The 12,876-nt window shown below is 40.8% G+C and overlaps 1 protein-coding gene across 1 annotated transcript in view; it reads right to left on the bottom strand.

Annotated features, from left to right (window-relative positions):
- Positions 1–12,876, bottom strand: part of COL25A1 (collagen type XXV alpha 1 chain) — a 288,446-nt gene that overhangs the window by 72,894 nt on the left and 202,676 nt on the right. The window contains exons 20-22 of the mRNA XM_073572140.1: positions 10,161–10,205; positions 4,595–4,672; positions 4,048–4,071 (exon numbers count right to left, since the gene is read on the bottom strand). Of these exons, the coding sequence (XP_073428241.1) occupies positions 4,048–4,071; positions 4,595–4,672; positions 10,161–10,205 (147 nt within the window). The remainder of the gene's footprint in view (positions 1–4,047; positions 4,072–4,594; positions 4,673–10,160; positions 10,206–12,876) is intronic.

Here is a 12,876-nt window from a genome sequence, read left to right as displayed (position 1 = left end):
TAAATGGGACACTCGAAGGGCCTGTTGCTTTTTCCCATATTTTTGTGTCGCCTTCCACATTACACCTCTGGTACTCATCCCTACATCACATCTGTGATCTGAGAACAGTGGCATGGCATTGCTTGCCAGCACCCGGGGCAAGACAAGCAACCGGTGGACTGTGAGCACTCCGAGTCCTCATAGAATTACACTTTGCCCTTTGACTCTAATATTTTTTTGTCTTTTTGCTGATGTTCAACTTACGATTAAAAAAAAAGACTAGTTGTATATTGTCATATTTTCTTTTTTTGTATCACTAATTTATTGCCTTTACCCTAACCATAGTTAGGATTCCTAAAAGTATTTAAAAACTTCAAAACCTTAAAAGTTTATTATAACAGTGTTTTTTTTTATTTTATTTTATTTATTATTTGGTACAGCTCCACAGGCGGCTTTCCGCCTCTCCTAAAATTACAAATGAGAGGAGAGGTGGGGACTTGTGGGAGAACACAGTGCGACCTTTATCATCTCGGACAGGGTACAGAGTGCTGAAGCCGATGACATCTTGACTGCTTTGGAACCTGTGGCTTCAACCAGGATGACAAAGAAGACCCTAGTCCAGGGTTGCCAACCTTCCTCAAATTCCAGGACAGTCCGTAAAAATAAGGACATTTTTTGCCATCTCCATAAAAATAAGGAACTTTTTTGCCCTGTCCATAAAAATAAGGAACTTTATTGCCCTGTCCATAAAAATAAGGAACTTTAGTGCCCTGTCCATAAAAAAAATTGTCATCGGTGAATTTTTTGAAGCTGAAGAAACTTTTGCAATTATTTTGACTCATTATCATCATTTTACAGTTTACACAGCTGTAGACATTGATCACTTATAATCATAATGATTAATTATGGTTTCCCAATGTGTCCATAAAAATGTTATCTGTCTGATTTTTTTTTTTATAAGCTGTCCAGAAAAAATAAAAAAGACAAGTTGGAAACTCTGACCTGGCCCTGGCTGTTTAACTCATCTAACTCGCTGGAAAGGCACTCGCTTCATCAGTCCAAATGGTAGTAGCAGCGGGAAGATTAAATTTTGTGCACCAATGGAAGTTCATGCCCGGGACAATGGCCCCTGTTCTCCAGCTATACTACGCTGCGTCACTATCTGTGGATATTTACAGTGGTGTCTGTTCCACAAAAGTTTTGTGATTGTGGTTGAGGTGTTTATTTCCTCTACATGGGTTACAGCCCGTGGTATAACATATTAAGAGAATGCATCCTGATGTACTCTACGTCATACAGAATTAATGAAGTACAGGTATACAGCTGGCTTTCTGCTGTGAAATTATTGTCCATTGCTTCCCTATTCAATATGGCTACTGACAATATATGCTAGATGTATACCAGAGACACCTTGACTTGCTTTGGCATAAAGCTCTGGTCCATTATCCTCTAAATGTCCATATTGGACCATTTATTTGCTATAATAATACCCATATACGGAGTATTTGTAATGAAAGATCAAGAACACGTTCCCAGTTTTATTGAAATGCAATAAGCACTCTGTTTCTCTGTAAAAGTCCCTCATTCAGAACTAATCCTTCCTTGGTGGCACCCGACACCAAACCTACTGTACCATTCCAATACTTCATTCTAATTTAGACAAGTTTTATATTTAACCTTGTCGTAAAAAATAACATTAGAGTATATTGCATAGACAAGTATTTGGTTTCTGGAAAAAGATATGCCATTAATGTCGGAAAGATGCTGGTCCCAATTTTCAGAACACCCATATAAACTAGTGAATGGTGAGAACTTTGCAAGACACTCGTATTCCCATCTCCAAGATCTTATCCCAATTTATAGTAGGTGTAATAATAATATTAGCAAATGCCTCCAGTTAGAAATGTAGTATAAATGTAGTATAGTTCTTCTGATTCGCTTTGTCACTTACCCCATGTGCAGGGCATTGCAGTAGCTTGAGTATCGATGGTTACGACCACTCATAAAGTGATGGTGACAGTTGGTTAGATAGCTGTTTAATTGTCGTAACCATGGATAACTAAGCTATTGCAACATCCTGTACAAAGGATAAGTTACATAGCTTATCAGAAGAACTATACTCCATTTCCAATTGGAGGTATTTGCTATTATCATTATTACAACTACTACATTTTAGGATAGGATCTTGGATATGGGAATACCCCTTTAATTTCTTCATAGTTAAGTGAGATACATATTCAGATTCATTTGGAGGATATGTCTGTACATGAATCCAAAATGATTGTCGCTAATATGTTGCAACATGAAAACATATTAGGAAATATTAGGAAATGTTTTGTTGTTTTGTTGCTAAACTTGTGATACGTTTAATAAATTAGAGTTATAGCGACCCTTATTAGATGAGACTATACCTAATGGTCTCTTCTTCTGTGTCTGAGATTGCTGCTCTGTTTCTTCATGTCCAACCTAACCATTTATGATGCATGTAGTGCTGTGGCACTTTGCACTGATGTGAGATGGACCAGGGACAATGATGACGGTGCTGTGTCCATCCCGAGGTTGTGAAAAGGCAGGGGAGTCGTAATTCAGATTTTACATATTGCTCCCCATGCCGGTGCAGGAGTAACTTTAGACATGAAGAAATGGCGCACCCATCTCAGACATGGAGGGAGCGATAGCAGGGCAGAGATCTGTAGCCACATTTAATATTTGGGAAGGTGGGTTACTTTTCAGAGAACCGTTCAGCTCTCCTGATATCTGATATAGCAACTATTTAAATCCATGATGACATAAGGATGGCAAAGCAATTTTTCTTATAGCACTTTCCTTTACAATTCCTCCGTTATGCCTCCAAAAATGTATGAATAAATTGACAACTGGGCTCAACAGTCATTTACAGACTGACCTGGTCCAATGGCTGCTGATGTTTACAGACAGCGTTGGGGGCGGCTCCTTTGACAAGTGGAATGGTAACGCCCAATTGCCAATTTATTTATACATTTTTAGGACAAAGTACAAGGACAGCACAATTTAGGGTTATTAGAAGAGATGATGTAGAATGGCTATTCCATGAGAAATCCAATTCATTTCTAAAACAGACACGTCGAGGGTGGTGGTCCTTTTTATATTTGTAAGAAAAAGTTTGATTTTAGTTTTCTACAATATTTAAGTTTTCTTTTCAAAAAAGCAAAAGAGATCAATATTGTAATTGGGAATCTATTGGGTTTTTGCGATCCCATCTGAGAGCAACATGATGTCGGGGGAGAAACCCCGATTCCAGCAATGTATCACTTCCTAGTCTGTTGGCGCAGCTTTGATAAAATCACTGTTTTCTCTGTTGCAGATCTAGCAGTTCTTACAGTACTGAGCCCTGTATAACTTTGCCCACACCACTGATTGGCAACTGTAGACAAAAAGCTGCCAATCAGTGGTGGGGGTGGGATTATATAGAGTTTATGAATTTAAAGGACTGCATGGTTGCAGGTTTATTACTGATAATCACCTGCTGATAAAACTGTGATTTCAGAGTAAGCAGCCCAGTAAAAGATACATCTCTGAAATCAGGGTTTCTGTTTCTATATTAGGCTTCTTTCAGATTGGGTGTTAAAAATTTTTAAATTTCAGAACATACCCTTTACAGCTATCAATAGCAAAGTGCAACCTGTAACTTAGAGCTTCTGAGCCCCAATGGAAAACAGGCAACATGGCTGCCACCCATATCATATTAGTGTCTTCTTGGGTTGTATAGGGGGACCTTTAGGCCCCTCACGTACACGCTACAATTTACATTATGGTTACAGAATATTACTGTAATTGTCAGCCATTGGGGTGTTTTTAGCTAAGTACTCAGTAGTTAGTATCAGTTACACCCCTTATCTATTTGCCATGTGTTAGATTATTAGCCCTTATATTAATGACAACTTGGAAGGTGGCAGAGGAGCGTAACGGTGGTATTTAGTAGGTAGTGGATTCATAGAGATCAGTTCTTTCACTAGATTCTAAGCATGCAGAAACACATAGCACTGAGCCACACGTGACACATAGGACCACTCCATGCAGGTTCATTACCGTAACTGTAATGGCAGTAATCCTCTGGTGTCAAGCCATAGTGACAAGAAATAACATTGTGTTTAGTATTACAGCATACCATCACATTATACAGCTTTTCTCCGCTAAAGCACATATTGGACAATTAAACAGTAAAGAATTGGTGATCCTGATGAATGTATACAGGATGGTTTTCAGCCTCCATTCTATCCCAGCACTTGTTCCAAGCGATCCAGAATAAAACAGTATCTGTCATATATAAAATACTTGTTACTCCTAACTAGCAAGCGTGTAATAAATCATGTGTGTCCTCGGTAGATGATGTCAGGCAATAATCCAGAGAACATCTCTATAATACAACTAGCCAACAGCAATCAAAGAGACAGTAAAAGAGAACGAATGGTTTAAAGACTGCCAGAAAGTCGGCTTGATTAATGAACTCCCCTGAAATGAACACTCGATAAAGCAACTTATGAAAGGAAGCCCCGGTCTCCGCTGACTGTTAGTCATAAAGTAGACTAATATTCCCTAATAGCCATACATTATCCCAGAGAGTTCAGTATCTTACCTGTAATGCTTCCTGAATATTTCCATTGTAATCTATGATTTCAGTTGCTCCTTGATCACCCTTTTGCCCTGGGGGGCCCTGTATTAAAAAAAAGCAAGCTTCACTTTACTGTCCTGTTCATCTATTCATTCAACTTGAAAAAAAAGGTTATTTTTCACCCACGTTGCTTAATTTCGGATATTATTTATTTGAACGTTTATAGTAATTGAACTCAGATAATTCTAGTTTTTTTTTTCCAAAATCAAATATTGACAGGATAGGTGATAATAAGTATCTGATCTCTTGGGGTCCTGCCGAGTCCCTCACTAATCATAAGAGTGGGCTAATGTCGTGGCCCTGTAAATGGACCTCTGTACTCAACTAATAGTTTGGTGGAATGGTGGAAAAATGTAGACAAGAGCCAAGGGAAATATACAAAAATGTAACTTTTATTAATGTATTGAAAATACAACACTCTAAGACATATAGATAGAAATGTTAAAAAGTGGGAAATTACAAGGTGGTGCCATAGTACCAAACACAGAGCCAAAGGGACTAGCAAAGAAGGCTATCTGCCGAAACGTGCGTTGGGGTATTTGGTGTGCTTCACGTCCCAAACCTCCAGTAATGCTTCATTAAACGTTACCGCTAGAGGAGGCTGAGTAGGTACTATAGGGGTTCCTTTGGAACATCACAGAGATTCTTCTCTGTGAATCTACTACTTCCTAGGTATTTAGCCCTTTAGGTCTTGGTTACCTTTCCTAGCCATAGTTTGTATCCTACCCCCAATCTATTCCAGCATGCATCGCTAGTCCCTTTGGCTCTGTGTTTGGTACTGTGGGGCCACTCTGTGGATTGTCACTTTCTAACATTTCTTTCTGTATGTATTTTAGTGTTGTATTTTGGATACATTAATAAAAGTTACATTTTTCTATATTTCCCTTGGTTCTTGTGTAAATTTTTCCTCCATATGATTGATCTATTAGCTGAGTACAGAGGTCCATTTACAGGGTGACAACAGAAGCCTGTTCTTATGATTACTGAGGGATTCGGCAGGACCCCAAGAGATCAGACACTTATGACCTATCCTATCCATATTTGATTTTGGAAAAACCCCTATAACTATTTGTATATTTCCCTTGGTTCTTGTGCACATTTTTCCTCCATATGATTGATCTATTAGCTGAGTACAGAGGTCCATTTACAGGGTGACAACAGAAGCCTGTTCTTATGATTAGCGAGGGATTCGGCAGGACCCCAAGAGATCAGACACTTATGACCTATCCTATCCATATTTGATTTTGGAAAAACCCCTATAACTATTTGTATATTTCCCTTGGTTCTTGTGTACATTTTTCCTCCATATGATTATACTTCGATATGTACTGAATCTGTTATTTTGTCTGTGCCATAACATGTTCTGGCATATTTTGTGGCTGATTATTTCTAAGCTATAATGTTGTGTCTGTGGATCTCGGTATTTATTTTTCAGTTAATAGTTTATAGACTGTGAATGGAGTCACAATGCGCATGCTGGTCAGCTTTTTAATTCAAACATGACCCCCATTCTCGTGATCAGTTGAGGTCCCAATGGTGGACACTTTTCACCTACCCTGTGGATATGTGATAAGCCAAGGGGGTTGCCCACTTTCCTAAAACTTTCTTCTATAAGCTGCAATAGTCATAAAAAATAAACTGATTGTTGCTTACAGACTGTGACAGCAGGGAAGAGTATCCAGAAGAAGGCAAGTAATATTCGCTATTTTTTTTTATAGAAAAAAGTTTTCTATAAGGGGGCAACCCCTTTTACCTCTACACTCTACACCCCCTTCTCCATGCGAGTGGCGGTGGTGTATCGTCCTCCCGGCCCCTCCCATCAGTTCCTGGATCATTTTGCCGCTTGGCTTCCACATTTTCTCTCCTGTGACATCCCTACCCTCATCATGGGTGATTTCAACATCCCCATTGCTCTTCCCCTCTCCCCATCTGCTACTCACCTTTTATCTCTAACCTCCTCATTTGGCCTTTCGCAGCTTACTAATTCTCCAACGCATGAAGACGGAAACTCCCTCGACTTGGTCTTCTCTCGGCTTTGTGCAGTGGATGATTTTGCAAACTCCCCTCTCCCGCTCTCTGACCACAATCTTCTTTCATTCTCTATCAAGAACTGCCATGCTGCTCAGGTCACCCCCACTGTCCATACTTATAGAAACATACAGACCATTAACACCCAGAAACTTATGAAGAACTTGCAGTCTTCATTGGCCCCTATCTCCTCCCTCTCCTGTCCTGATTCTGCATTGAAGCATTACAATGAAACACTTCAAAGTGCCCTGGATGAATTTGCACCCCCTATAAATAGAACACCACAACGCAGACGGCGACAACCCTGGCACACGGTGCAAACACGTTTCCTGCAGCGGTGCTCCAGGTGCGCCGAACGTCTGTGGAGAAAATCCAATCTACCCGAAGATTTCATCCATTTTAAGTTTATGCTTAGAACATATAACACTGCCCTTCACCTCTCCAAACAAACCTATTTCAACACCCTCATCACCTCACTGTCCAATAACCCGAAACGTCTCTTTGACACTTTTCATTCTCTACTCAATCCAAGAGTACAGGCCCCAACCACGGAGCTCCGAGCTGACGATCTGGCCAATTACTTCAAAGAAAAAATTGACCAGATACGACAGGAAATTATCTCCCAATCACCTCATACCATGCACTGTCCTCCCTCCCCCACTGCATCGAACTCACTCTCTGATTTTGAACCAGTCACAGAAGAAGAAGTAAGCAGGCTCCTTGCATCTTCTCGCCCAACTACTTGCACCAGTGACCCATTTCCGTCACAGCTCCTTCAGTCCCTTTCCCCTGCTGTCACCCCTCACCTAACTAAAATATTTAACCTCTCTCTCTCTTCTGGTATTTTTCCCTTCTCATTTAAGCATGCCATCATACATCCACTACTTAAAAAACCATCCCTCGACCAAAACTGTGCCGCTAACTATAGACCTGTCTCTAATCTTCCCTTCATCTCTAAACTCCTGGAACGCCTGGTCCACTCCCATCTTATCCGCTATCTCTCAGAAAACTCTCTTCTCGACCCTCTCCAATCCGGGTTCCGCTCTTTACACTCCACTGAAACTGCCCTCACTAAAGTCTCTAATGATCTGCTAACAGCTAAATCAAATGGTCACTACTCCATGCTAATTCTCTTGGATCTCTCTGCAGCATTCGACACTGTGGATCATCAGCTCCTCCTCACTATGCTCCGTTCCATTGGCCTCAAGGATACCGTTCTCTCCTGGTTCTCCTCCTATCTCTCCGACCGCTCCTTTACTGTATCTTTTGCCAGTTCCTCCTCCTCTCATCTTCCCCTTACTGTTGGGGTCCCCCAAGGATCGGTTCTAGGTCCCCTCCTCTTCTCCTTGTACACTGCCCCTATTGGTCAAACAATCAGTAGATTTGATTTCCAGTACCATCTCTATGCTGATGACACCCAATTATACGCTTCTTCTCCTGACATCACGCCAGCCTTTCTAGAAAACACCGGCGATTGTCTAAACGCTGTGTCTAATATCATGTCCTCACTATATCTGAAACTGAACCTGTCAAAGACTGAACTCCTGGTGTTTCCTCCCTCTACTAAAGTACCTATACCCGACATTGCCATTTCTGTGTGTGGTTCCACTATTACTCCCCAGCAACAGGCCCGCTGTCTTGGGGTCATACTTGATTCCGAGCTTTCCTTTGCCCCCCACATTCGATCACTGGCTCGCTCTTGTCATCTGCACCTCAAAAACATTTCTAGAATTCGACCTTTTCTTACCTTTGACTCTGCAAAAACTCTTACTGTTTCTCTTGTTCATTCTCGTCTCGACTATTGTAACTCTCTTCTAATCGGTCTCCCTCTTACCAAACTCTCCCCCCTCCAATCTGTCTTGAATGCTGCAGCCAGGATCATATTCCTCACCAATCGTTACACCGATGCCTCTACCTTGTGCCAGTCATTATACTGGCTACCCATCCACTCCAGAATTCAGTATAAACTTATTACCCTCACTCACAAAGCCCTCCATGGCTCAGCACCACCCTACATCTCCTCCCTTGTTTCAGTATACCACCCTACCCGCGCCCTCCGTTCTGCTGATGACCTGAGATTAGCATCCTCAATAGTCAGAACCTCCCACTCCCGTCTCCAAGACTTTACACGTGCCGCGCCAATTCTTTGGAATGCACTTCCCAGGTCAATACGATTAGTCCCCAATCCCCACAATTTTAAGCGTGTCCTGAAAACGCATTGATTCAGACTGGCCTACCACCCCAACACATTAACCTAATCTATCCCTGTGTGGCAGAGCCAAAAGTTTTACCATAACCAGGTTCCCCGCATCATGTTCCCACATGCTTTATGCCTCCATTAGCCCTCTGTGTCTGTACTGTTACACACTTACCCTGATTGTATGGACCAGTCATAATGTTAACTGTTACCACCCACCTTTCGTGTCTCCCTCTTTCCTCATAGACTGTAAGCTTGCGAGCAGGGCCCTCTTTCCTCTTGGTATTTGTTATAATCTACTGTATGTGATTATTGTTATGCTGTAACGTCTATTGTCTGTACAAATCCCCTCTGAAATGTAAAGTGCTGCGGAATATGTCGGCGCTATAAAAATAAAATTTATTATTTATTATTATTATTATTATTATTAAATGGCTTCGCTACTAAAGAGGCTATACTGTTTTTCTTGAGGTCAGTATCTACCTACACAAGGATTTGCCAATTCACATGTATCATGAAATTAAATCAAAGGGAATTTGTCAGCAGAATCACCCACCTAAGCTGTCTATATGGCATGTACGTAACATGAAGGTAAATAAAATGATACCTTGCTATCTGCGATCTGATGTCATTATTCCAGAGAAATCCACGTTTTTATTATATGTAAATGAGCTGTTCAGGATTATGGGATGGACACTGATCTGCATGAGAATCTGCCTCCAGAGATTATTATAAATGAAAAGGGGCGTTAACAGTGTGAGACATGTAACTAACACAGAATAGTAAAACTGAACTTTGACTCATAACAAACACTTAGCAGCTGCAGCTCTCACAGCTCTGCTGTATTGTAACAATATTGCATCCGTGACCACCTGTGAGATGGAAGCTGAAGCTGAACCTGAGAGGAACCTGCAGATGTTTCAGGTATAATCACACACAGCTCTGCAGTGAGATCAGGAGAACAGAAAGCTGCCATTACACTTCACACTGGTAACTCCCCCTTTTATCTATAATAATCTCTGGAGGCAGATTCTCATGTAGCTCACTTACATATTAGATAAATGGGGATTTCTATGGATTAAGACATCAGATTGCAGATATTAAAGTATCATTTATTCAATTCTCTATGATCTCCATGCCATATAGACATCGTAAGAGTGCTGATCCCACTGGCAGATTCCCTTTAAAGAGGGAACCAACCAACTGGACATACTGCAAGGATGAAAAACACTGGGCTTTCACTGCTGTATATCTGCTGTATATTACCAGTAAAAGAAAATATGTAGTAACAAAAAGCCAACTTACTCTGGGACCAATAGGACCTGCGTCTCCCCTGCTTCCAGATTCTCCCTGAAATTACAGAAAATACAATTTAACAAAAACAATTAATATAAGTCAAGGGCCTTGTTACATATTTTCATGCTATAGGTTGCAGAAAATGAGCTACACAAGTAAACCTACAATCAACCTCGTGAATTGCATTGCCACCTAATCATGGATTAAGCATCTGTTTGGTGTGTGAACATAGTTGAATTGGTGGCTTCATGTCCTAATCCTAGAAACAGCTGATACAGACAGAGAAGATGCTGTGGAGATGAGTCAGTGTCTCTGAGTGGAGTTTCCATAAAAAATCCCAGGCCACTTGTGTCACTCTTGATTTGTGCTCTACTGTCACTTGCTGCACCAAAGCCAATATGACATTCTCATTTCAGTAAAGGAACCGATGGAAATCGGAGAACCTATGTTAAAATGAAGTTGAGGAACTGCACCCATGGGGGACAAGAAAGTTGTGGAACCATGAACTTGTACAATGAAGATGTAAAGCTGTGGACTTGTGAGACAATAAAGTCTATGAACTCTGAATTTAGGAGATAAAGTTGTGGAGTTCTGAACTTGTGGGATATTTAAGTTGCGGGGCTATGGATTTGATAGATAATGAAGCTGTGGAGCTATGACCTTGTAGTACAATGAAGATTTAAAGCTGTGGACTTGTGAGATAATAAATCCTAGGAACTCTGAATTTATGAGATAATAAAGTTGTGGAGTGGTGAACTTGTGAGATATTTAAGCTGCGGGGCTCTGAATTTGTAAGACAATGAAGATGTGGAGCTGTGAACTTGTAGTACAAAGAAGATGTAAAGTTGTGGACTTGTGGAAAATAAAAGCCTGCTCAATTTATGTGATAAAATAGTTGTGGAGCTCTGAACTTGTGAGATGTTTAAGCTTTGGGTATCTGTAATTGTGGGTCCATGAAGCTGTGTATAAGTAAACTTGTGAGATAATGGAGCTGAGGTGCTCTGAGAATTTAGTTAGTAAAAGCCCAAGAAATCTGAACTTGTGGGATAAAAAAAATGCCCAGGAGCCCTGAACTTGTAGGATAACGATGAAATGAAGTCTGAATTTGTGGGAAAATAAAACTGTGGAGATCTGAACTGGTTGAATAATGTAGCTGTTAAGCAATGACATAATAATAAGTTATTGTGGCACAATAAGTCTATTTAGCTCTGAGGTTGCAAGATAATGCTGTACAGCTGTGAGCCTATAACTATGAACTTATTGAACAATGAAGGTGAAGAGCTGTGGACATTATAGCTGTGGACGTGTGAGCTAGTCAGACAACTAGCTATTGTGCTGTGTGCTTGTATGTAAACTTCCATGACAGTCACATTCATTCATGGTCTTGTACTTACACTGCGCTTTCCAGAAATATACTAATCCTTCAAAATATGAAAAATCTCATTACTAAACCAAATGCTCGGATGAACATATGTTCTGCTGAATTAAACTCTGCAAGATTTATATTATTAAGGGGGTACAGGCACCTATTGGGATGGATCTGTGCCAAATTCATCTGGGACACAATTCCTGATTAATAGCGTTATCTTTTTTTTCAACATTCTTGGATTGCACTCTATCAAGGTTTACATGTGCTTTGTGCATATAGATATACTGTATCTTGATTCAGATATCTAGTTAATTTTTTTGTGTACCGGTCACTGTTTCGTCTCATCACTTTCTGTGCTGGTTTATTAGCGCTTATTTGTACAGTGGATCTGATAATTGAACTATATGAGCTTGGTTCATCGAGACCCGCGTGCTGGAGTCAGACGCTCCTGCTTCATGAAACGGCATGTGCCATGAATCAGGAGCATTGGATGAGCAGCGTACAGCTCTGTGTGCTCCTCACTACAAGTCTTACTTCAGCCTCAGCTAGAGTGAGAATTGTCACTAGTCATGAATTTGCCATTTTGGAGGAGCTGGGAGAAACTGGGATGAAGATTGCTAATTGCTAAACTTTATGACTTTTCAAAGCTCGTAAGCCAGAATTCTGGTTAGAAAGCTTTGATGAATCGGGCCCTATATGTTTTCTGGATTTCACTTTTAGGGATGTTTAGCACTTTTTTGTGGTCTGATACCGATGGGCATTATCACATAATAGATAGGTGGGTTTTTAACTTTATCTATATACAGTGCCTTTCAAAAGTATTTGGCTCCCTGGAACTTTTCAAACTTTTCCCACATATCATGCTTCAAACATAAAGATAATTAAGATAAGATAAATTAATACTTAATACTTTGTTGCTCCACCTTTTGCTGCGATTACAGCTGCAAGTCGTTTGGGGTATGTCTTTATCAGCTGTGTACATTTTATGAACAGCAGTTTTCAGCTCTTTCCACAGATTCTCGATTGGATTCAGGTCTGGACTTTGTCTTGGCCATTCTAACACCTGGATATGTTTATTTGTGAACCATTCCATTGTAGATTTTGCTTTAGGTTTGGGATCATTGTCTTGTTGGAAGACAAATCTCCGTCCCAGTCTTAAGGCCCCGTCACACATAGCGATCTCGCTAGCGAGATCGCTGCTGAGTCACAAGTTTTGTGACACAAAAGCGATCTCACCAGTGAGATCGCTGTGTGTGACAGCGATCAGCGACCGGCCCCCCTCCCGGTATCGCTGATCGCTGTAGGAAAGCCCAGGACTTTTCTTTGGTCGCTGGTGTCCCGCTGGCCAGCACGCAT

Source organism: Dendrobates tinctorius, unplaced genomic scaffold (genome assembly GCF_039654945.1).
Source record: "Dendrobates tinctorius isolate UK_male_01 unplaced genomic scaffold, ASM3965494v1 ptg000030l, whole genome shotgun sequence".
NCBI lineage: Eukaryota > Metazoa > Chordata > Amphibia > Anura > Dendrobatidae > Dendrobates > Dendrobates tinctorius.
Note: the sequence above shows the minus strand (reverse complement) of the source record. Positions and strands in the feature narration are given on the sequence as shown.